The sequence below is a fragment of the Setaria viridis genome, chromosome 2 (genome assembly GCF_005286985.2).
Source record: "Setaria viridis chromosome 2, Setaria_viridis_v4.0, whole genome shotgun sequence".
Lineage (NCBI taxonomy): Eukaryota > Viridiplantae > Streptophyta > Magnoliopsida > Poales > Poaceae > Setaria > Setaria viridis.
The window spans coordinates 17,847,876-17,873,831 of NC_048264.2; the positions used below are offsets into that span (position 1 = coordinate 17,847,876).

A 25,956-nucleotide genomic window follows, 5' to 3' on the forward strand; every position below is an offset into this window, starting at 1 on the left:
ATGGCTATAGAATCGAAGGTGCACAGGTGAGAAGACAGGCGGCCGCGGGCGCGCGGGCGAGCGCGGAGCAACAGATTGTCGGGCGGCTTCTGACAGGGCGGGGAAAGGAGCTGTCGCTGCCGTGGTCAGGGTTGGCGGAGGAGGAATCGTCGGGTAGTGAAGACCAGGCGGCGCGACTGTGTCGAAGTGACGGAAAAGACGGGCGACATCGGGCTCTACGGCTAGGATCTGGCGGTGTGATGGTGGGCGCAGGTGGCGAGGTGTTGCAGAAAGGTTGCGAGGGGCTTCCGCTGCGATTGGGGAAGGGGGCGTGAGAATCCATTCGGTCGCGGGCCAGAGACGAGGCGGAGCGGCGGGCGTTGGAGAAGTTGAGCCACATGGCGGGGAAACTCTGAAGCGGGCATGCAACTCGAGTGCGCCTATCGCGGAAGATCTGGGGGAAAAAGATCTCATGGGTCCACCGGTCAGATAGAACGGACGTTTTGGGAAAGACTTAGAAGGATCCGACGGTGAGTTGGGGTCGGCGGGGTCGGAACTGGGGACAAGCGGAGATGGGTCGGGTCTCAGGGGTCGGGACCGGTCTGAAGGTTGATCACTTAGGCTTTGAAAGCTAAGACAGGTGATCAGGGGCTCGGATTAGGATTAACTTGGAAGATTTGGGGTCGGTCGTCACAGCCTACCCCTCTTAAAAAGAATCTCGTCCCAAGATTCAGGTATAAAAGTAGGTGTGCCGTTCTTACCTCCTTGACGAGACAGAAAACCTAGGAAGTGTTTGTTCAGATACTCGTCTGTTTCCCATGTTGCCTCATCCTCCGTGTGGTTCCTCTAGAGGATCTTGTACATTCTGACCATTTGGCGCCGGGTATGTCTCTCTTTCTGGTCAAGAACTCGGTCTGGGTACTCGGCGTAGGTTAGGTCGGGTTCTATCTGAAGCTGCTCTGGCTCTAAGATCTCGGTTGGAACTTGGACACATTTCTTCAGTTGAGACACATGGAAAACATCGTGTATGGCCGATAGCCGTTCTGGGAGTTGGATCCGGTAAGCAACGGGTCCACAGATCTCCACAATCTCATAAGGGCCAATGTAGCGGGGAGCCAATTTTCCTTTCACTCCAAACTGGTGCACTCCTTTGGTCGGGGAGACTCGAAGGTACACATGATCACCAATGTCAAACTGTAAAGGCCTTCTTCGCTTGTCGGAATAACTCTTTTGTCGAGATTGGGCAGCCTTGAGATTTGCTTAAATTACCCTTACTTGCTCTTCGGCTTCTGCCACTAAGTCAGGGCCATAGATCTATCTTTCTCCTGCTTGGGACCAGTTCAATGGTGTCCGACATCTCCGGCCATATAAGGCTTCAAACGGTGCCATCTTCAAACTGGCCTGGTAGCTGTTGTTGTAGGAGAACTCTGCCAAGGGCAAGCACTTGTCCCAATTTTTGTCATAATGGATGACACAAGCTCTCAACATGTCTTCAAGGATCTGATTGACTCTTTCGGTTTGACCATCGGTTTGAGGATGATATGTTGAGCTACGAATGAGCTTGGTGCCCATGGATGCTTGTAGCTGTTCCCAAAAGCATGCCACAAACTGAACTCCTCGATCAGAGATGATGGTCTTGGGTACACCGTGTAGGGAAACTATGCGGTCGAGGTATAACTCTGCATACTGTTTGGTGGTGTGGGTGGTGCAGACAGGAAGGAAGTGGGCGGTCTTGGTCAGGCGGTCCACTATAACCCAGATGGAGTCATGTCGCTGCGATGTAAGGGGCAGTCCAACTATGAAGTCCATGCTGATGTCTTCCCATTTCGAAGAGGGAATAGGTAGGGGCTGCAGGGTACCTGCTACCTTTAGATGGCTGGCCTTGACACGTTGACAAGTATCACATTCTGAAACATAACGGGTAATTTTCGACTTCATTCCACTCCACCAAAAGGTTTGGCAGAGATCATGGTACATCTTATTGCTGCCAGGATGGATTGAGAACTTGGAGAGATGAGCTTCATCTAAGATCTGCTTCTTAAGGTTGGGGTCGACTGGTACAACCAGTCGGTTTCCATAATACACCTTCCTAGTCTCATCCTGTCGAAAATGCTTATACCCTTCGTCCTTCAATGAGATCTTCCTGATGATCCGCTTTACTTCCTCATCCTCCACTTGTGCTGACCGTATTTGGTCTTCCAAAACTGAGTCAAGGGTGATGCGGCCGAGGGTCCCATGGGGAACAATTTCCAAACTAAGTTTCCCCATCTCATGATACAGAGTCTCGGTGAAAGTTGTTGCTGACAAGCAATTGCAACAGTTCTTGCGACTAAGAGCATCGGCCACCACATTGGCCTTGCCGGGATGATAGTGAACTTCCAAGTCGTAGTCTTTTATCAACTCTAACCATCTTCTTTGGCGCATGTTGAGGTCGGCTTGAGTGAAGATGTACTTGAGGCTCTTGTGGTCGGTGTAGATGTTGCAGTGGGTGCCCATCAGATAGTGTCCATATCTTTAAGGCATGAATCACTGCTGCCAACTCAAGATCATGGGTCGGGTAGTTCAGCTCATGAGGTCGTAATGCCCGTGAGGCATAGGCAATGACTCGGTTGTCTTGCATAAGAACACACCCAAGCCCAGTGCCAGAGGCGTCACAGTACACATCAAATGGCCTAGAAGGGTCGGGCTGAGCCAAAACTGGGGTTGTGGTCAGCAATTGCTTCAGGGTCTTGAAGGCGTCTTCACACTTGTCGCTCCACGTGAACCTGACCTCTTTCTTCAATAACTCTGTCATCGGCTTAGCTATCTTAGAGAAATCCGGTATGAAGCGCCGATAGTAGCCTGCCAGTCCAAGGAAACTTCTGATCTGGTGCACTGAGGCAGGAGGCTTCCAATCCATAACTTCCTGTACCTTACTGGGGTCGACGGCTATACCATCCTTGGAGATAGTGTGTCCCAAAAACTTGACACTATCTAACCAAAACTCACACTTGGAGAACTTGGCATAGAGTTGGTGATCTTTCAGCCGTTGGAGAACTACATGAAGATGATCGTCATGTTCTTCGTCGCTCTTCGAGTACACGAGGATATCATCAATGAACACCACAACAAACTTGTCCAACTCGGGCATGAACACCGAGTTCATGAGGTACATGAAATAGGCGGGTGCATTGGTGAGTCCAAAGGACATGACCAGGTACTCGTATAGTCCATATCTTGTGGAGAAGGCTGTCTTGGGTATGTCGCAGGGTCGGATCTTAATTTGGTGATAACCCAAACGAAGATCGATCTTGGAGAACACTTTTGCTCCAGCTAACTCATCAAACAAGACATCAATGCGTGGAAGTGGGTACTTGTTCTTGACGGTCACCGCATTGAGGGGTCGGTAGTCCACACACATGCGGAGACTGCCATCCTTCTTCTTCACAAACAGGGCGGGGCAACCCCAAGGTGATGTGCTGGGTCGGATGAAGCCTTTTTCCAACAGATCATGCAACTGGGCCTTCAACTCGGCCAACTCAGCAGGTGGCATCCGATAGGGTCTCTTGGATATCGGTGCGGTGCCGGGGATCAACTCTATGGAAAACTCCACCTCTCTATCAGGTGGCATGCTAGGCAAGTCTTCAGGGAACATGTTAGGGTACTCACAGACAACAGGGAGGCTTTCTAGTCGGGCTTCCGATAGAGGGTACGCACAAGGGAGTGCGGACTTATGATGTTTCAAGGATAGGGTAGAACTGCCATGGAAGGGTGAGTTGATGTGGAGAGTTCGGGCAGCTGTATCTAGAACCACTTGGTGTCTGGCCATCCAATCCATCCCGAGGATGATATCTATTCCTTCCAGGTCAAGGATGATAAGATTCTCCTTGAAAAGAGTTGGGCCTAGCTGGAGAGGTACAAGAGTAACGATCTGATCCGAGGCTATCTTCCCTCCCGGAGTGGCAATCACATAGGATTCCTTAGTGTGACCGACATCCAGCTCACATCTTTCTCTAGCCTTACTCCCGATAAAGCTATGAGAGGCTCCCGAATCAAACAACACAACAACAGCTTGATTTAAGACAAGGAAAGTACCCGTCATTACTGGCGCACCTTCGGGGAGTTCGGTCAAGCTGGTGTAGTTGAGCCGTCCTTGTCGAACTTGCACCTTGGGCCTTCTTCCTCTATTCGCCATGGGGTTCTGGCCTTGCTGCTGATTCCTATTCCTGGGGCAGTCCTTAGCAAAATGCCCTTCATTGCCGCAGGTGAAGCAGTGGCTACTAGTTGCAGGGCGGGGTGGTGCTGGTGGGGTCGGCCGGGGCGCCTGTGGTTGGAAGCCGGAAAAACGGGGCGCTGCTGCTGCTGGGGGTCGGGCAATCCACCTTTCCGACTGCTGGGGTCGGCCGGGGGCTTGTGGAGGAACCATCCGGAACCTTCGAGTTGGCTGGCTCGGAAATGCCACGGAGGCCTTCCTCTTCTGGTCGGCTTTGAGAGCCTGCATGCAATCTTCTTGGGAGATGGCCAGATTGACCAACTCGTTGTAGGTGTCCACCTTGATGGGGTTCAACCTTTCTCTGAGCTCCAAGCTCAGTCCTCGGCGGAATCTGTCCTGCTTCTTCTCATCTGTGTCCGCATGAGAGCCGGCATAACGGCACAGATCGTTGAAAGCTTGGGCGTAGTGCAGGACATCTCGGGTTCCCTCGTTGAGCTTGCGCTCCAGGAGACCTTCCGGGATGTGATGCGCTTTAAACGCGGTCTTGAACTCGTTCCAGCTGACCACATGGCCAGCCGGCAACATGGCATGGTAGTGGTCCCACCAGAGCCGTGCAGAGCCACGCAGCTGCTGAGCTGCGAACCGAGCCTTGTTATGGTCGGGGCACGGGGCGGTGAGAAGCTCGAACTTGGATTCGATCGTACGAACCCAGGCGTCGGCGTCGAGCGGTTCTTGTGTCTTCTGAAACAAAGGGGGCTGCGTCCCCAAAAAGTCCTCATAGCGAGCAACATGTGGCTGCTGCTGAGCCCTTCCACCATGGGGCTGCTGCTGTTGTCCTTGTACAAGATGCCTCAGCAGCTCGGTTTGAGCCGCTAGGATTGCCTCTAGTGGAGACGAGGGCGGGGGCGGGGGAAGATCCTGTCTCTGCTTGTTGCTGCCGGGCACAGAACCAGATCTGGTGCGATGCGCCATCTGCAAGAGTTAACATTCCATTAATTTCATAACCTTAGAAGTACCCCAACAGATGGAACGCATAAGTCAAAATTCTCCAATACAACTCTTGCTGATAATGCAACACACGTCCTCATAAGAGAGATACACCCTTCTCATCATGAAGTTAGTTAGCATTTATCTTATCCTTGTACTCAACTTCGAGCGAATCATACCCTACCCAGACTCCTAAAATGCAAACTTAAGCCACGGGGTCAGGCTAGGCAATCATCCTGAGAAAAGGGTCGGCAACGATCCACACTAAAAAGGGGTCGGGCGAGGCGGAGACCGCCTCGAAAGGTCGGGCGAGGTGGAGAACTGCCTCGAGGGGTCGGCGCATCCGATCTCGCGAACCGGGGTCGGCCAATTTGAACAGACCCATAGAAAACGGCGTGTGTGGTCGCGGCTCAACTCACTTAGTCTAACATTCCAACACTTTGCAAGAGTTAAAGGTCAGACTCAGATTTGATTTCATTTGGATCTGTACAGAGGTATTCCAACACAGGGAGTACTCGACTCAAGGCTAACCTATTACAATTCTTTCCAAAAATTTAGGCTGCCGAGGAGTACAACAAAAGAATGAGTCCCTTGCACTCTTCATCTACAAATGAACACTATGAGTAGGAGAAGGGGCTTCGTCTTCTTCTATGTCCATACTGGACGCTCCCTCATCCTCCTCGGGGTCCTCTTGAGCTTCGAGTTGCATATGGAGGGCGTGCATAACGTCGAGCTCAGCTTGATGCTCGTCCAGGTGAGCATTGGCAACCGCCAACTCCATTTCTATTTCCATTTTCTCCTCTGACAGCTCGATCATGCCGTCCACCAGGTCGGCTACTTCTCCTTCGAGCTCGGAGATCCTGTCTTGCATGTCATGTATCTGAATGCCTCGTTGGATAAGCTGGTAGGTTTGGCCTACCATGTCTCTCCTGGCTGCCTGGAGGTGTCCTTGAGCATCCACTGCGGTCCGGGCAAGGATGGTCATGGCTCTTCCTTGGAGCTCGATCAGCCGATAGAGGGTTGTCATACATCTGACGTTGGTGGAGATGGTGACCATGGAGTAAGTGGTGGCTAGCACCTCGATATTTCCAACGCAGTCAAGCCACGCCGAATCCAACCGGTTCCTGGCGGGGAACAGGCCGATGGGGTCTAGTGTGACCTCCAGGGGGTGCAGCTGACAAAACTGGGTGAGGAGTTGAAGAGCGGCGGACTCCCAGGTGTCCTCCGGAGCAAGACCGTATGCCGATATCTCGAATGAGGGCCAGTCGGGCCGCACAGGGGGAGGAGGTACCACCGCCTGTACGTTGCACGTCTGGACGCCCTGCTCCAGGTACATTCGTCCTGCGTACAATGGTGGGGACTGGTACCCAAACCATTTCAAAGTGTCCCACAAAATCGCGGGGAAGCCCTCGAAGTGTAGACAGGTTGACTGGAAGGTACCATCCTCTCCAAACAGAACGTGTCCGGGGACGGCCATCTGGAACCAAGAAACCAAAACCACGTGAGATAGACTCCAAGGGTCAGGGGTCGGACAGAGAAGCATTCGGTTGTAATCGAGAGCAACTGGAAGAAACTAGAAATCCTTAAAACCAAAAAAGAGCTTTTCCGAGCAAGGTTGCTTTTGAGGAGAGTGACTTTACAGATTTTAGCTTATAACGCATGCACGGCCTACCTTACTCTTAACCAAAACAACTGCCCAAAACTTGGGTCTTACGCGGTCAGTGCCGGTGGCAAGGCAACAAGTACGTCTCTCCCTATAATAGCTAGTCGGTTCTAGAAACGTCTCCTAAGCGAACGCGGTTAGTGTACCTGCAGAAAACACCACCACACGAACCTTTCGTGCCAGCACCCATGAAAGCGTTCCCAAACATTACCGTTCACTATAGGAACGGCACCCATGCGTTTAAGGCTGCATGGACAGCACTCAACCGTGGAAATAGGTTCCCTTTGAATGGAACCGTATAACCCTTCGCATACTCGCGATGCGGAACCAGCGCACGTATAATAGACGTGGCGAACAACCGTGATGATAGGCTCGTTGGAATCGAACCGTACCAACCTTCGTATGGATTACATATGGAACCTGCTCACGTATGATAGACGTGGGCGAAAACAACCACGATGATAGGGTCCTTTGAATAGAACTCCCTATCAACCTTCGCATACTCGTGATGCGAAACTCGGCACACGTATGATAAACGTGGCGAAGTGCTGGAAGGGTTAGCAAGATAACCAAATAAAATATTAGCCACCTAAAACAACCCCAAAATCCCCTAGGGCCTCTCGCAGTAAAGTCATCCTTAACGATCGTACGATATTTTTCAAAGAGTTTCTTGCAACTTTTATCTTTTCAAGGAAGTGTTAGGGCTTGTTGTGTTCTCTGTATCGCTAAACCTGCTCTGGTACCAGCTGTGGCGGATCCACTTTGGATCTACTTGGTTAAACATGATTTAGCCGCATAATACGCGACGCTCATGCCTAAGCCGAGTAAACATGAAGTGCCGTCGGATTTCTTCCGATTTAACCACTTGAACAGGACCATTTTAGCAGACCCACACGAAGGTGAGCGGTTCCAGAGAATACAACCAGTCCACCGAGTTAACAACTTAACCACTTAGTTTGGTTATGAAATAAACATCAGAGTTTTACAAGGTTTTAAGAAAAACAACAGAAGGTAAAACCACTAGCGGAAGAAAAGCGTCGGGGTGGGATATCCCTGGTGAGGCCAGCCGGGACATCACTGATCCCTCTCCTCGCCGTCCGAGGAGGGATCCCACTCGACCGTCCAACCCGGAGGGAGCTGGGGTGGCCAAGTGCCAGCGGAAGAAGGGTCGGGAGCAGCAACTTCACCTGAAAACAGGAGCCACAACAAGGCTGAGCTACTAAGCTCAACAAGACTTAACCGACAGGGAGTAAAGCTACTCCACACTTCAAGACATGCAAGGCTCTTTGGCTGAGGGGTTTTGTTTGCCAAAAGCACTAAGTAAAACCCTATTTTCAAGTTTTAGCTCCGGTTCTAAGTTCATTATCCCGTCTAAGTTTTGCAACCTATTCTAAGCAATCATAGAACCAACCAAGGTATGTATATATATCAACAAAACCATGTTATCATCAGATTCCTCATTTACTCAGGGTGACATAGCGATCAAGCAGTCTCAAACTGTGAGAGGCAAACGAATCGATTCGAGTTCTTTAACCATGCATGGTGAACCTAACCTCACGACATCCGCGCACCCGGAGGTCGCTTCCCGTGTCGGCCTTCCCAATCAATCCCCTAACCCGTGTCGGGCCCATTTCCTTTGGTGCAAGGTTCTACAGACCCGGTCTCTGCCGTTCTGTGACCACACATGCCACCACGTGCGACATCCAGCAGGGGAAACTCCGTTCCAAGAACAATGGGGCGACCGCTCACGTCTAGGTTCAATCCGGTACTAGGCTTCCTCATCCCATACTAAGTATGAGGTTAGTACTTTCAAACACTTGATCACGAACACCACCACTGTCGGGCCTTAGTCAAGTTTCATAGACAGACGGGGCAATCAACGACCACCAAAGAGTTACCCAAAACCCTACCCCGTCCATCGTCCTTACAGTTGTAACAAAAGAGTAGACATCCAACTCCTACAACTCGCGAGTGACAGGAAATCACTCGACTTTTACCGCTTCCTATTTAAGCAAGCAGCTACTCGGTCCAACAGCTAGTGTTCAGATCAGGGGAGCTACGTTATGCCTCTAAGGTTCCAAACAACTCCTATACGTAAATGCACAAGCATGTTAAAGAAGGCATGCGCAAGTTTGGCAAACAACGTAGGGTTTTCATGCAACCGGGGCTTGCCTTCGAGCAAGGAGGAAGAGAACTGCTCGACTTCTGGGGCAGCTTCGGCTTCAGAGGGCAGGAGCTCAGCTACACCGTCGTCTTCTGGCGCCGGGTGCAGCTCGTAGAAGCCGTCGGCGAGGCGCAGCTCTTCACGAATGCAATGCATTAGTTAGCATAGACGGTTATTTCAACAGCAACACTTGCAAGTCTGAGCCCAGAAACTCGCGACAAAAAGCAGGAGGGTGGGAAGGTTCAAGGGAGTTGGTGGAGATCAAGAGGTAAGGGTCGGAGGAAAGAAACTTGTGATCTGACCCTTAAACTAGAGGGTTGGTATGCTAGGGATCCTCAGACTCAACGTTGAAGGGTTCCCAAGTTTTACACATACACCCTCGGCTTGAAGAAAAAGATTACAGCCGAGCCCTTGGGCGAGGCGGAGAAGGGTCGGCGGAACAGACAGGGTCGGGCGAGACGGAACTGGGGTCGGGCGGATAAGAGGGGTCCGGTGAAGCGGACAGGGGTAGGACGAGGCGGACCAGGGGTCGGACGAGGTGGACCAGGGGTCGGCAGCTTACCTTCTTCCTAAAAGGAAAGCTTGGGGTCAGGAAGAAGCAGACTTGGGCGGAGGGGCTAAGGCTTTGAACAACGGCTAGGTCCGGCAGTGCTCCAGCGGCGGTGGTGCTTCTTGTGGATCACAAGTAAGCTCTTACGCAGCACGGAGGAGCAAGCGGCTGGATGGCTTGGGGAAAACGGAGTGGAGCGGAGAGGAGAGTTCCTCAGGAACTTAGTGGGTGGTGCTGGGAGCTCGAGCAGGGAACAAGAGAAATGGCGGAAAGGCAGCAATGGCGAAGGGAACTCTGGCGGGGTTCGCGCATTCCCTTTTATAGCGGCGGGGGAGTGAGAAGGGGAGCGGCGCGAAGGCCGGGGAAGAAGCAATGGAGTGCTCTGCCTGGGCGGCGATTGAGCGATGAGGGCGGTGGAGCAGGACTTCAGGGATGACGCCAGCGGTCATTGGGCTCTGGCGTGAGGGCGGCGCAGGAGCGGGTATGCCGGTGGTTGAGATTTGGCGGAGGTGGGCGTTGTCGTGCGGTAGAGTTGATGGAAGTGACCGGGTTAACGACGCTAGAATCAAAGGTGCACAGGTGAGAAGACAGGCGGCCGCGGTCGCGCGGGCAAGCGCGGAGCAACAGATTGTCGGGCGGCTTCTGACAGGGCGGGGAAAGGAGCTGTCACCGCCGTGGTCAGGGTTGGCGGAGGAGGAATCATCAGGTAGCGAAGACCAGGCGGCGCGACTGTGTCGAAGTGACGGAAAAGACGGGCGACATTGGGCTCTACGGCCGGGATCTGGCGGGGTGATGATGGGCGCGGGTGGCGAGGTGTTGCAGAAAGGTTGCAGAGGGGCTTCCGCTGCGATTGGGGAAGGAGGCGCGAGAATCCATTCGGTCGTGGGCCAGAGACGAGACGGAGTAGCGGGCGTCGGAGAAGTTGAGCCACGTGGCGGGGAAACACTGAAGCGGGCATGCAACTCGAGTGCGCCTGTCGCGGAAGATCTGGGGGAAAAAGATCTCGTGGGTCCACCGGTCAGATAGAACGGACATTTTGGGAAAGACTTAGAAGGATCCGACGGTGAGTTGGGGTTGGCGGGGTCGGAACTGGGGACAAGCGGAGAGGGGTCGGGTCTCAGGGGTCGGGACCGGTCTGAAGATTGATCACTTAGGCTTGGAAAGCTAAGACAGGTGATCAGGGGCTCGGATTAGGATTAACTTGGAAGATTTGGGGTCGGTCGTCACACGCACGTTGTGGCAAGTGTGGTCACAGAACGGTAGAGGCCGGGTCTGTGGAACCTTGCACCAAAGGAAATGGGCCCGACACGGGTTAGGGAATTGATGGGGAAGGCCGACACAAGAAGCGACCCTCGGTGGTGCGCGAATGTCGTGAGGTTAGGTTCGCCATGCATGGTTAAAGAACTCGAATCGATTCGTCTGCCTCTCACATTTTGAGACTGCTTGATCGCTATGCTACACTGAGTAATAAAGGAATCTGATGATGACATGGTCTTGATGATGTTATATACCCTTTTGGTTGGATCTATGTTGCTTAGAGTAAGTTGCCAACTTAGACCGGTTAATGAACCTAGAATCTGAGCTAAAACCTTGAAAATAAGGATCTACTTAGTGCTTTTGGCAAACAAACCCCTCAGCCAAAAAGCCTTGCATGTCTAGAAGTGGTGGAGTAGTTTTACTCCCAGTCGGTTAAGTCTTGTTGAGCTTAGTAGCTCAGCCTTGTCTGTGGCTTTCTTTTCAGGTGAAGTCGCAGCTCCTGAGTCTGCTCCTGTTGGCGCTTGGCCGCCCCAACTCCCTCCGGGTTGGACGGTCGAGTGGGATCCCTCCTCGGACGGCGAGGAAAGGGATCACTGATGTCCTGATCGGCCTCATAAAGGACATCCGACCCCCGGCGCTAGTTTCCGCTTGTGTTTACCTTCTGTCGTTTTCTTCGGAACTTGTAAAACTCTGATTTTAACCAAGTGTGTAACAACTTGTAATCTACTGTTGGACCTGTTGTATTCTCTGGAACCACTCACCTTCGTGTGAGTTTTGCTAAACTCGGTCCTGTCAAGTGGTTAAATCGGATGAAATCCGACGGCATCTCGAGTTAGCACGATTAAGGCATGAGTATCGCATCTAAAGCGACTTAACTGTGCTTTAGTTGAGTTAATCCGAGGTGGTTCTGCCACAGCTGGTACCAGAGCAGGTTTAGCAAGACAAAGAACACAATAGGTCCTAAACACCTTCTTTTAAATAAAAGTTGCGAGAAAAATGTTGAAAAATCTCGTACGATCGTTAAGGATGACCTTAGTACGAGAGGCCCTAGGGGATTTTGGGGTTGTTTTTAGGTGGCTAATATTTATTGGTTATCTACCCCTAGCACTTCGCCACGTGTATCATACTGTTGGAGGTATGCCCTAGAGGCAATCATAGAGATGATGATATTCCATTTGTATCCATGATTTGAATATTGTGTTCATTGAATATCCATTAAAGGCTACTTGAATTGATTTTTGCAATTATGTGAATTGTATGTGAAACTCTTTACTTGTATGGTTATTCTAAAGTTGTCCCTAGTCGGAGTTCATGTGAGGACACACATGAATATTAGACTAGCACATGTATTAGTTGATGACTATGTTTCACAAGTCATGGACATGGAGATGTTGAACTAATAATGTGGACACATGTGGAGACATGTGTTAGGACTGACCCAACATGAGAAGTAGTTCTCTCTTTAAACAACATATACGCTTTGTCCTTAGACCTGAGATTGTCGCATGTATTCTAGATGTGGATCGACCTACTTAGGGGCTATCAAACGCTACGCCGTAACAAGGTAGTTATAAAGGTAGCTTTCGGGTTTGTCAAGAAGCATGCTATGAGACATGGTCAATCAAGATGGGATTTGCCCCTCTCTGATTGAGATTGATATCTCTGGGCCCCTCGAGTGATCGGATCCGAAAATGCATGGCTATGCTACGTACGGTTAAGAGTTAACCTACAAAGGGATTCCGAATCACAGGATCGAGAAAGAGCGGTCGGCTTGAAGCTAGACAAAATATCGTGAGGCAAAGGGAATAGCATATATATATTATGTTGTGATGGTTCGTCTGATGTGATCTTCGTGTGCGTATAGGAGTTGGCACGTCTTGCTAGAGGCCGCTACCAACTATTGGGCCGAGTAGGAGTACTCGGGCCATGTCTATACGTATCCGAACCCATAGGGTCACACACTTAAGGGGCTGGAAGCCCAATTCGGATCTGATCCGAGTTGGATTAGGTTTAGAAGTACTAATGGGCCTCGGACCCGTTAGGAACCTCTATAAATAGAGGGGTGGGGGCGCCCTAGGGTTTACACCTTTTTGGCGAAACACACCTGCCGCGCCTCCCACGCCCTCGCCTGTTGCAACTCGTGGATCTAGCAGTCCAGCTTGCGACGCTTCCTCCCTGCACGTGTGGATACCTTGGAGGTGTTGCGCCTGCAGCACTTGGACAAGCCGCCGACGAGCCACGACGAGCCGCCGTCGAGCCACGACGAGCCGACGACGAGCCGCAGCACGGGAGGCGATCTTGCTGCACGTGGACGAGCTGCTGAGGAGCTGCTGGACGTTGACGTGATCGACTACGTACGACTACGTGATCGTCTTCACTGCATCGACGCATATCTACATCTTCCGCACTAGTAGTGCGTCGAGTGGTAATCCCGTGATCCTTATACGGCAGTTCTTCCTGGTTTTACGCGGTAGAAATTTTTATTTACGCTAGCGTAGCCTACCTCGTATCCCAACACATACGTGTGCCGAGTTCCGCATCATGAGTATGCGAGGGTTGATAGGGAGTTCTATTCAAAGGACCCTATCATCGCGGTTGTTTCGCCCACGTCTATCACACGTGCGCAGGTCCCGTATGCTAATTCATACGAAGGGTGGTATGGTTTGATTCCAACGAGCCTATCATCATGGTTGTTCGCCCACGTCTATTATACGTGCGCTGATTTCGCATCACGAGTATGCGAAGGGTTATACGGTTCCATTCAAAGGGGACCTATTTCCACAGTTGTTGTGCTGTCCATGCAGCCTTGAACGCATGGGTGCCGTTTCTATAGTGAACAGTAATGCTTGTGGACGCTTTTGTGGGTGCTGGCACGAAAGGTTCATGTGGTTGTGTTTTCTGCAGGTACACTAACCGCGCTCGCTTAGGAGACGCTACTAGAACCTGACTAGCTATTATAGGGAGAGACGTACTGGTTGCCTTGCCACCGGCACTGACTGCGTAAGACCAAGTTTTGGCAGTCATTTTGGTTGAGAGGACGAAGTAGGCCGTGCATGCGACATGAACTAAAATCTGTGAAACCACCTCCCTAAAGCAACCTTGTCTTGGAAAAGTTCTTCTTCGGTTTTAAGGATTTCTAGCTTCCTTCCAGCTTGTGCTCGGTCAAATCCGAGTACTTTTCTGTCCGACCCTTTCTTCTTAGAGTTTCTATCTCATGATGTCTTTGTTCTTGGTTCCAGATGGCTACTCCAGGACACGTTCTGTATGGCACCGATGGCATTTCCCACTCGACGTGTTTACACTTTGAGGGTTTTTCTGCTATTCTGTGGGACACCTTAAGGTGGTTCGGGTATCAGTCCCCGCCTTTGTACGTGGGACAAATGTACCTGGAGCACGGCGTACAGAGGTGCAACGTGCAGGCGGTGGTACCTCCACCTCCTGTGCGGCCCGAGTGGCCCCAGCTCGGAGTCTCGACTTGTGGGCATGCTTTGGAGGATACGTGGGAGTCAGCTGCTCTGCAGATCCTCACCAAGTTCTGTCAACTACACCCGCTTGAGGTTGCCTTGGACCCAATCGGCCTGTTTCCTGCCAGAGACCGGATGGACCGGCTTGGCTTGATCGCGTCAACACCATAGAGGTGTTGGCAACCTCCCATTCGCTGGTCACCATCTCTACAACCACCAGATGCATGTCAGCCTTATATCGGCTGATCGAGTTGCAAGGTCGAGCAATGGCTGTCTTGGCTCGGATAGCCATAGACACCCAAGGGCACTTCAATGCCGCCAAGAGAGACTTGGTGGGACAAACCTATCAACTCATCCAGAGAGGCATACAGATCCACGGCATGCAAGACCGAATCTCCGAACTTGTGGAAGAAGTGACAGACCTGGAGGATGGCATGATTGAGCTTTCTGAAGAAAAGATGGAGGTTGAGATGGAGTTGGCAGTTGCTAATGCTCATCTGGACGAGCACCACGCCGAGCTCGACGCCATGCATGCCCTTCAGATGCAATTGGACGAGCAAGAAGATCCTGAGGAGGTCATGGGAGCGTCCAACATGGACATTGAGGATGGCGACGCCCCTTCTCCAACTCACAGTGTTCCCTCATAGGTTGAGAGCTATGGGAATCTAATCTTTTGTTGTACTCCTCGGCAACCTAAATTTTGGATAGTGATGTAATAGGTTAGCCTTGAGTTGAGCATTCCTCATGTGTTTTAAGACCAGCAATGTAATGACCTTAGTGAAATCAGATCTTAGCTTGACCCTTGACTCTTTTGCGACACGCTTGGGATGCCAGGTTGCGTAAGTTTGTGCTGTGACCACCCACCTGTTTTCTGTGGGTCTGTCCAAAGTTTGGCCGACCCTGGGTCACGAGGTCGGATGCGCCCGACCCCTTGAGGCAGTCTCCGCCTCGCCCAACCCCCTTGTTGTGCAGTCCGCTTCGCCCGACCCCTGGGTTCGCTGGTTCGCTTCGCCCGACCCCTTCTTGTGCTGTTTCGCTTGGCTTGACCCCTCGGCCTAAGGTCAGATATAGTGTGACTCCTGGGATATGGTTTTGGTTCACCCGAAGTCATGTGCAAAACTAAGATAGTTGCTAACTAAGATGGCAAGAGGAAGTGTGTATCTCCTTAATAAAGCTGTGTTGTGTTGCATTGTTGGCAAGAGTCGCATTTGAGGATTTAACATGTGCGTTCCCACCTGTTTGGAATACTTCTGAGGTTATGGAATTAATGGAACGTTGGCTCTTACAGATGGCGCACCGCACAAGATCTGGCTCTGTGCCCAGCAGCAGCGAGCAGAGGCAGGATCTTCCTCTGCCTCCGCCCCCGTCTTCGCTGGAAGCCATCCTAGCGGCTCAGACGGAGCTGCTAAGGCACATTGTAGAGGGGCAACAACAGCAGCCCCATGGAGGGAGAGCTCATCAACCACCTCAAGTTGCTCGTTCTGAGGACTTCTTAAGCACGCAGCCCCCGACCTTCCACAAGACGGAAGACCCGCTCAATGCAGATGCATGGGTTCGTACGATCGAATCCAAGTTCGAGCTCCTCACCACCCAGTGCCCCAACCCTAACAAAGCCCGGTTTACGGCTCAACAGCTGCGTGGTTCCGCCCGGCTTTGGTGGGATCACTACCATGCTATGTTGCCGGCCGACCATGCTGTCAGCTGGAACGAGTTCAAGACCGCATTCAGAGGGCATCACATTCCAGAAGGTCTTCTAGAACGCAAGCTCAACGAGTTCCTGGCCCTTACCCAGGGAAATCGAGATGTCCTGCACTATGCGCAGGCTTTCAATGATCTGTGCCGGTACGCTGGGTACCATGCGGACACAGATGAGAAGAAGTGGGACAGATTCCGCAGAGGGCTAAGCTTGGAGCTCAGAGAGAGGTTGAACCCCATTAAGGTGGATACCTACAATGAGTTGGTGAATCTGGCCATCTCCCAAGAGGACTGCATGCAGGCTCTCAAAGCCGACCAGAAGAGAAAGGCCTCCGTGGCATTTCCGAGCCCGCCCGCTCGAAGGTTCAGGATGGTTCCTCCACAAGCGCCCAGCCGACCCCAGCAGTCGGGAAGATGGGTTGCCCGACCCCCACCAGCGGCACCTCGTTTTCCTGGTTTCCAACCACAGGTGCCCTGGCTGACCCTACCGCCACCACCGCGTCCTGCAAATGGTAACCGCTGCTTCAGCTGCGGCAATGAAGGGCATTTTGCTAAGGACTACCCCCGGAACAAGAATCAGCAGCCTGGCCAGAACCCCATGGTGAACAGAGGAGCCTCCCATAGCTTCATCGGGAGTAAGACTAGAGAAAGATGTGAGCTGAGTGTCGGTCACACTAAAGGATCATATGTGATCTCCACTCCAGGAAGGAAGATAGCCTCAAACAAGATCGTTACCCTTGTACCTATCCAGCTAGGCCAAACTCTTTTTAAGGAAAATCTCATCATCCTTGACCTGGAAGGAATAGATATCATCCTTGGGATGGATTGGATGACCAGACACCAAGTGGTGCTAGATGCAGCTGCCCGAACTCTCTACATCAACTCACCCTTTCATGGCAGTTCTACCCTACCCTTGAACCCCCCTAAGTACGCACTTCCTTGTGCGTACCCTATGTCGGAAGCCTGGATAGAAAGCCTTCCTGTTGTTTGTGAGTACCCGGATGTGTTTCCAGATGACTTGCCCGGCATGCCGCCAGACAGAGATATCGAGTTCGCCATTGAACTGTAGCCTGGCACCGCTCTGATATCCAAGAGACCCTATCGGATGCCACCTGCTGAGCTGGCCGAGTTAAAAACCCAGTTGAAGGATCTGTTGGAAAAAGGTTTTATCCAACCCAGCACTTCACCTTGGGGTTGCCCAGCCCTGTTTGTGAAGAAGAAGGACGGGAGTCTACGCATGTGTGTGGACTACCGACCCCTCAATGCGGTGACTGTCAAGAACAAGTACCCACTTCCCCGCATTGATGTTCTGTTTGATCAGTTAGCTGGAGCAAGAGTGTTCTCCAAGATCGATCTTCGTTCAGGTTATCACCAAATCAAGATCCGACCATGCAACATTCCCAAAACTGCCTTCTCCACAAGATATGGACTCTACAAGTACCTGGTCATGTCGTTTGGACTCACCAATGCACCTGCCTATTTCATGTATCTCATGAATTCGGTGTTCATGCCCGAGTTGGACAAGTTCGTGATGGTGTTCATTGATGATATTCTGGTGTACTCCAAGAGTGAAAAAGAACATGCCGAACATCTTCATGTGTTTCTCCAACGGTTGAGAGATCATCAACTCCATGCCAAATTATCCAAGTGTGAATTTTGGTTAGAGAGTGTCAAGTTATTGGGACACACCATTTCTCGGGATGGCATAGCAGTTGACCCCAGCAAGGTACAGGAAGTCATGGACTGGAAGCCACCCACCTCAGTTCACCAGATCCGAAGTTTCCTTGGACTAGCAGGCTACTATCGACGCTTCATTCCGGATTTCTCCAAGATAGCAAGGCCGACGACTGAGCTGTTGAAGAAAGAAGTCAAATTTGTGTGGGAAAACAAGTGTGAAGAAGCATTCAACACTTTGAAACACTTGCTGACCTCAGCCCCAGTTTTGGCTCAACCCGACCCTTCTAAGCCATTTGACATATACTGTGACGCCTCTGGCACTGGCCTTGGGTGTGTTCTTATGCAAGACCACCGAGTCATTGCCTATGCCTCGCGGGCGTTACGACCTCATGAGCTGAATTACCCGACCCATGATCTTGAGTTGGCAGCAGTGATTCATGCCTTAAAGATATGGAGAATCTATCTGATGGGCACCCACTGCAACATCTACACCGACCACAAGAGCCTCAAGTACATCTTCACTCAAGCCGACCTCAACATGCGCCAAAGAAGATGGTTGGAGTTGATTAAAGATTATGATTTGGAAGTGCACTATCACCCCGGCAAGGCCAACGTGGTGGCCGATGCACTTAGTCGCAAGACTCACTGCCATTGCTTGATATCAACCAACTTCACAGACACCGTGTGCCAGGAGCTGGGAAAGCTCAGTTTGGAAATTGTTTCCCATGGAACCCTCGGCCACCTATCTTTTGAGTCTGTCCTGGAAGACCAAATTGGGTCAGCACAGCTAGAGGATGAGGAAGTAAGGTGGATCAAAAGGAAGATTTCATTGAAAGATGAAGGGTATAAGCAATTCCGACAGGGTGAGAATGGGAGAATGTACTATGGAAACCGACTGGTTGTACCATCCAACCCCAATCTGAGAAAGCAAATCCTAGATGAAGCTCATCTCTCCAAGTTCTCAATCCATCCTAGTAGCAATAAAATGTATCATGATCTCCGTCAAATCTTCTGGTGGAGTGGGATGAAGCCAGAAATTGCACGGTATGTTTCAGAATGTGACACCTGCCAACGTGTCAAGGCCAGCCATTTAAAGGTAGCGGGTACCCTGCAGCCCCTACCTATTCCCTCTTGGAAATGGGAAGACATCAGCATGGACTTCATTGTTGGACTACCCCTTACATCGCAGCGGCATGACTCCATCTGGGTAATTGTGGACCGCCTTACCAAGTCTGCCCACTTCCTTCTTGTCCACACCACCTACACGGCCAAGAAGTATGCAGAGTTGTATCTTGACCACATTGTTTCCTTGCACGGTATGCCTAGGACAATCATCTCTGATCGAGGAGTTCAGTTTGTAGCACGTTTTTGGGAACAGCTACAAGCATCAATGGGCACCAAGCTCATTCATAGCTCAACTTACCACCCTCAAACCGATGGTCAGACCGAAAGAGTAAATCAGATCCTTGAAGACATGTTGAGAGCTTGCGTCATTCATTATGACAAAAATTGGGATAAGTGCTTACCATTGGCAGAGTTCTCCTATAATAATAGCTACCAGACTAGCTTGATGATGGCACCGTTTGAAGCCTTATATGGCCGGAGATGTCGGACGTCGTTGAATTGGTCACAAGCTGGAGAAAGACAAACCTATGGCCCTGACTTAGTAATAGAAGCATAAGAACAAGTGAAGATAATTCAAGCAAATCTCAAGGCCGCCCAATCTCGACAGAAGAGTTACTCTGACAAGAGAAGAAGGCCCCTGCAGTTTGATATTGGTGATCATGTGTATCTTCGAGTCTCCCCGACCAAAGGAGTGCAACGGTTTGGAGTAAAAGGGAAATTGGCTCCCCGTTACATTGGCCCTTATGAGATTGTGGAAATTTGTGGACCCGTTGCTTACCGAATCCAACTTCCTGAACAGCTTTTGGCCATACATGATGTTTTCCATGTCTCCCAGCTGAAGAAATGTGTCCAAGTCCCAACCGAGATCTTAGAGCAAGGGCAACTTCAAATCGAGCCCGACCTGACCTATGCTGAGTACCTGGCCAAAGTTCTTGACCATAAGAAGAGGCGCACCCGACGCCAGGTGGTGAAAATGTACAAGATCCTATGGAATAACCACACAGAGGATGAAGCAACATTGGAGACAGAAGAGTATTTGAACAAGCATTTCCAAGGTTTTCTTTCCAGCCAAGGAGGTAAGGATTGCACACCCCCACTGTTTAACCCTACACCCGAATCTCGGGACGAGATTCTTTTTAAGGGGGGTAGGCTGTGACGACCGACCCCAAATCTTTCGAGTTAATCTTAATCCGAGTCCTTGATCCTCTCTCTCTCTTGGCTCCCCTGAGCTTAAGTGCTCAACCTCCAGTTCCGATCCCGACCCCTGAGAACTCAACCCCTTCCGCCGGTTCCTAAATCCCGACCCCTAAAAACCCAACCAGGACCACCGTTTCCTTCTAAGTCTCCACAACAGTGTCCCTTCTCAATCTTGAGCAGAGGACAAACCGAGACTGATCGGTGGACCCGCAATATTTCCCCCGAATCTCCCGAGATAGACGCACTCGAGCGGCCTGCACCACTTCAGAGTTTCCCCATCGCGTGGCTCAACTCCTCCGACCCCCGCCGCTCCACCTCGTCGCCGGCCGCGACCGGATGGATTCCCGCCCCCCTTCCCCAATCGCAGCGGAAGCCCCTCTGCAACCCTTTCTGCAGCGCCTCGCAGCTCGCGCCCATCATCACCTCGCCAGACCACCGGCTGCCAGGCCCGATGCCTCCCGGCTTTTCTGCCGCCTCTCCACAGTCGCGCCGCCCCAGACTGCGCTACGTGACGATTCCTGCTTCGCCAACCCCGACCCCGGCCGCGATAGCCCCTTTTCCGCCTTGTCAGAGCTGCGCCCCGACAAACCACTGCTTCACGCTCGCCCGCGCAGCTGCAGCCGCCTATCTCATCACCTGTGCAACCTCGCTTATAGCGCCGTTCTCCCTGTCACAGCGATCAGATCCACCGCACGATGACGCCCGCCTCCGCCAAACCGCAACCACCGGCAAAACCGCGCCTGCGCTGCCCTGTCTCCAATACCCAATGGCCGAAGGTGTCATCCCCGAAGTCCTGTCCTGCCGCCCATCGCTGCTCAATCGCCGCCATGGCACCGCACTCCATCTCTTTTCTTCTCGATCTTCGTGCTGCTCCAACCCTCTCTCTCCCGCGCAGCTATAAAAGGGAACGCCCGAGTCCTACCGGAGTCCCCATCGCCATCGCTGCCTTACCGCCTTATTCCTTTGTTTCGTGCTCGAGCACTGCCACCTAGGTTCCTGAGAAACTCTCCTCTCCTCTTCTCCCCAATCCACCCAGCCGCTTGCTCCTCCGCGCTGTGCTAGAGCTTGCTTGTTGTCCACAAGAAGCACCGCCACCGCCGGAGCACCGCCGGACATCGCCGCCGCCCAAGTCTTAGTGCTTCAGTCCTTCCGCTCGACTCTGCTCCTTCCCGACCCCAAAGCTTCACCTATAAACCGAAGGTAAGCTGCCGACCCCTTTGTCCGTCTCGCTCGACCCTCTCTGTTCGTCCGACCCCTTTTCCGCCTCGCCCGACCCTCTCTGTTCGTCCGACCCCTTTTCCGCCTCGCTCGACCCTGTCTGTCCGCCTGACCCCTTTTCCACCTCGCCCGACCCTGTCTGTCTGCCTGACCCGTTTTCCACCTCGCCCGACCCTGTCTGTTTCGCCGACCCTTTTCCGCCTCGCCCGAGGACTCGGCTGTATCCTTTTCCTTGATCCGAGGGTATATGTGTAAAAATTAGGGACTTCTCTACGCTAAGTCTGAGGACCCCCAGCACAGCTTTTCCTCTAATCTAAGGGTTAGATCATAAGTTTCTTCCCATCCAACCCTTTTATCTTGCTCTCCACCAACTCAAGTAAACTTCCCCACCTATTCCGTAGCTTTGCTACCAGTGTCCGAGCTTTAACTACAAGTGTTGTTGAATTAACCGACTAAAACACTAACTCCTGCATTGCATTCGTGTAGAGTTGCTTCTCGCTGACGGCGTCTACGAGCTGTACCCAGCGCGAGAAGATGTAGCTGTAGCCGAGCTACCGCTTCCAGAAGCCGAAGCCGCCCCAGCAGAAGACCAGTTCCCTTCCTCCTCGCTTGAAGGCAAGCCCCGGAGCATAAACCCAATTTTCTTTCTCTAAACTTACACATGCCTTCCTTTGTTGTATGTGCATTTACGTTACAGGAGTTGTTTGAAACCATAGATGCATGACTTAGTTCCCTTGATCTGAACACTAGCCTGATGAGTCCGAGTAGTTGCATTGCTTAATAGGACTCGGTAAAAGCCGAGTGATTTCCTGTCACTCGTGAGTTATAGGAGTTGGTTGTTCTCCTTCTGGTTACAACTATAAGGACAATGGATGGGGCAGGGTTCTGGTTAACTTTTGGTCGTCGGCTGATCGCCCCGTCTATCTATGGAATCTGTTAAGACCCGATAGTGGTGGTGTTCGTGATCAAGTGTTTGAAAGTACTAACCTCATACTCAGTATGGGATGGGGAAGCCTAGTACCTGATTGAACCTAAACGTGAGCGGTCGCCCCATTGTCCTTGGAACGGAGTTCCCCTGCGGCCGCACGTGGTGGCAAGTGTGGTCACAGAATGGCAGAGGCCGGGTCTGTGGAACCTTGCACCAAAGGAAATGGGCCCGACACGGGTTAGGGAATTGGTAGGGAAGGCCGACACAGGAAGCGACCCTCCGTGGTGCGCGAATGTCGTGACGTTAGGTTCGCCATGCATGGTTAAAGAACTTGAATCGATTCGTCTGCCTCTCACAGTTTGAGACTGCTTGATCGCTATGCTACACTGAGTAATAAAGGAATCTGATGATGACATGGTCTTGATGATGTTATATACCCTTTTGGTTGGATCTATGTTGCTTAGAGTAAGTTGCCAACTTAGACCGGTTAATGAACCTAGAATCTGAGCTAAAACCTTGAAAATAAGGATCTACTTAGTGCTTTTGGCAAACAAACCCCTCAGCCAAAAAGCCTTGCATGTCTAGAAGTGGTGGAGTAGTTTTACTCCCGGTCGGTTAAGTCTTGTTGAGCTTAGTAGCTCAGCCTTATTTGTGGCTTTCTTTTCAGGTGAAGTCGCAGCTCCTGAGTCTGCTCCTGTTGGCACTTGGCCGCCCCAACTCCCTCCGGGTTGGACGGTCGAGTGGGATCCCTCCTCGGACGGCGAGGAAAGGGATCACTGATGTCCTGATCGGCCTCATCAAGGACATCCGACCCCCGGCGCTAGTTTCCACTTGTGTTTACCTTCTGTCGTTTTCTTCGGAACTTGTAAAACTTTGATTTTAACCAAGTGTGTAACAACTTGTAATCTACTGTTGGACCTGTTGTATTCTCTGGAACCACTCACCTTCGTGTGGGTTTTGCTAAACTCGGTCCTGTCAAGTGGTTAAATCGGATGAAATCCGACGGCATCTCGAGTTAGCACGATTAAGGGATGAGTATCGCATCTAAAGCGATTTAACTGTGCTTTAGTTGAGTTAATCCGAGGTGGTTCCGCCACACGCGCCCCCTCCAAAATTTCTCTCCGCGCGCGTCCCCGTCCACCGCCTGCTCCAAATCGGCCACCGCGCCCCCTCAAAAATGTTGCCGTGCCACTGGCCATCTGGATAACCCGCTGCCTCCCGCCGCACCTCCACCCGCCACCTCCCGCCGCTGCCTCCTGCGCCGGCCCTGCACCCGCTGCCTCCTACGCCACCCCACCAACCCGCCGGCCCTCCACCCATTGCGCTGCCTCCTGTGGCGCCCCTCCAACCCGCCGACCCTCCACCCGCTGCGCTGCCTCCTGCGCCGCCCCTCCAACTCGCTGTGCTGCCTCCTGCGTTGTGCTGCGTCCTGTCCCCCAACATGGAGGGAGGAGGAGATGAGCTGGGGCCGGCCCCGGTCCCCAGCGTGGGTGGCGGCAGCGCAGGCGTGGGCGGCGCCTGTCGTATCGCAGGAAGTCGGCGTGGCTGCCTCAAGCGGCTCCAAAAGGAGTACCACGCGCTCTGCAAGGTGAGCTCCGGTTGGATTGGGGGTCGATCGGTGGGGATGGGTCCGATTGGGCTGTGCCGTGGCTCGATGTCTGATAGTTGGTTTTGGTTTTGCTAGGTTGCAGGAGCTGCTGCTGCAGATCGTGGCTCGCCCGCTGCCCAACGACATATTGGAGTGGCGTAAGTAGCCTCCCCTGAACCTACCAGTAGATTTGGGTTCATGTTTTGGTAGCAATCAGTTTTTGGATGTTTCTGTATACATGGGATTGCTCTGCGCATTGCATGACATACTCGTAGCAATTTATGGTTATAAGTTTGAATCATGGGATGTGAGCCTTAGTTCTGCGTAGTGTGTTGAATAGAGTGTGAACATATGATAAGCGGTAGTTCCTGTCAGGATTGATTTGTTTTGCTGATTCCCTGAAAATCAGTTGATAAGCTCAACCTTCTTTGAGCTCGTAGTAGGAAAGGCAGGCTAAGGTCTTTGCCCATAGGGTGCTAGCCTACTGCTTGGCATCTAGTTAAGCTCTAGAATTTAGAACATTGCTTTACCGCTTACTGTTAACTTATATGGACTAGCTCTTGACATTACTGCACATTAGCAAGATTCAAATATTCCTACTGGTTGTAAGGGTTGGTCATTTTGCGTGTGACTTAAATGCTCTGCAAATAGGGAACAGTTATGTGATTGATCTTTGCTTTGTTTTGCCCAAGGGCATGCGCATAGAGTTTGTCACCTGGCATGCTGGATGTCCACTACATATTTTTGATGCATTTGCTAGATATTTGTTTAACAATCATTGGAATATCTCATTTAGCTGCACCATTGTCTCGTCTCTTCATGGAAATATTGCTTGTTCTGCTTATGGTACATGGCTTTGGACCCCCATATGTTTGTTTATATTTATATATTGGTCAGCGTCAGGATTTGCATTGACATAACTGCAGTTATCAAGTGCAACAGTAATGGCCAGCGCTATACATGCTGAAAAAGGTTCCTGCTAATTATGTGCACCAACCTGTCAAATAGTAATAGATGAGATATGTTCTTGGTTAAATTTACTAATGACTAGTTGAGCACCATTGACAACTCATAGATTACAACTGCACCAACCTGTCATTTTACCTTGCATGCATCAGTGAGTGACTGTAAGTTCTGAGCTGTTTCTGGATTCTAGTTGCTTTTGCATCACATTAGGTATGAAATAATGCTCATTATTACTATGCTTTGCAGTTCAGCCTGAGTCTTGGAATCCAATGTGGTCTGCAACAAGGTACGCACATACTGATAACTAGCTTTTTAGCAAGGAACCCAGAGCATGCTTTCCATGTTTCAGCTACTGTACAGTGTACAAACTCATTACTGTTGTTCAAATGTGCTCTGTGGTAGTCTGTAATTTGTTGGGGACCGCCCCACAACGCACCCTGAACGAGGCTGGCGGGAACCTTTTCTCTTAACCGGCTCTGACCTCGTCACTTTCCCCTTTTACGAAGCTAACAATTAACCGAAGTTAACTAGTGCGAAGATGCCCATTCTGTGATTTTGCAGGTGAGGATTCCTGAAGTTGAAGCCCCCACGGAACTCCCGGCAATTTGACTTCGGGAAGGTTCCGTGGCCAAAAGCCGAAGTTAGCTGACTTCGACCGAAGAAGGCGGAAAACTTACGGAAGCTTGCTCAGCCCCGACGAAGCTTACGAATGGGGAAGGAAGTAATCAAGACAGCCCTGGGACCACATTACAGTAGGATAATTTTGTAATAAGAATCTTGGAGAGGGTTAGAAATGTAATCCCACTGTGAAAGCGATATTTTGAGTAGGGGCCAAGTTACTGTCCTGTACAGAATATACCTAGGATGTAGTTGGGTATGGGTATAACGGAAATGTGGAAATGTAACTTTATGGCCCTATAAAGGGAGATGAACCGTCCCCCCGAGGGACGGTCATTACACATTGATAAGATAGCTACTATAATAGTTGCTTGAGCAGTTATTGTCTTCGTCTATCGTAACGTCTTAATTGTTATCTGCTTGAGTCCCAACATTTGGCGCCCACCGCGGTCTAACTTGTTAAACAGCCCACGATGCCACCACAACGAAAAAAGAGACCCGCAGCTCAGAGAGAAGACAACACGGTAGAGGCCGGTCAGCCTACGGCCCCCGACGCCACAGATCAAGTCCTTTTCGATAAGGAGGAACGTCTTGCAAGAGTCGAGCAAGCCTTAAGGGCAAAAGCAATGAACAAGAGACCTGCAGCCGAAGTCAACCACCAAAGCCAACAACCTACAGCAAACGAAGC

General features: G+C 51.4%; 1 protein-coding gene across 1 annotated transcript; it reads left to right on the plus strand.

The window, feature by feature from the left end:
• LOC117842092 (uncharacterized) lies at positions 1–25,650 on the plus strand. The gene is made up of 5 exons (XM_072291818.1): positions 1–26; positions 23,181–23,684; positions 23,781–23,842; positions 24,897–24,936; positions 25,212–25,650. Exons 1-5 carry the CDS (start codon positions 1–3, stop codon positions 25,213–25,215), a joined length of 636 nt encoding a protein of 211 aa, XP_072147919.1. The 3' UTR covers positions 25,216–25,650.
• Positions 25,651–25,956: the final 306 nt, after the last annotated feature.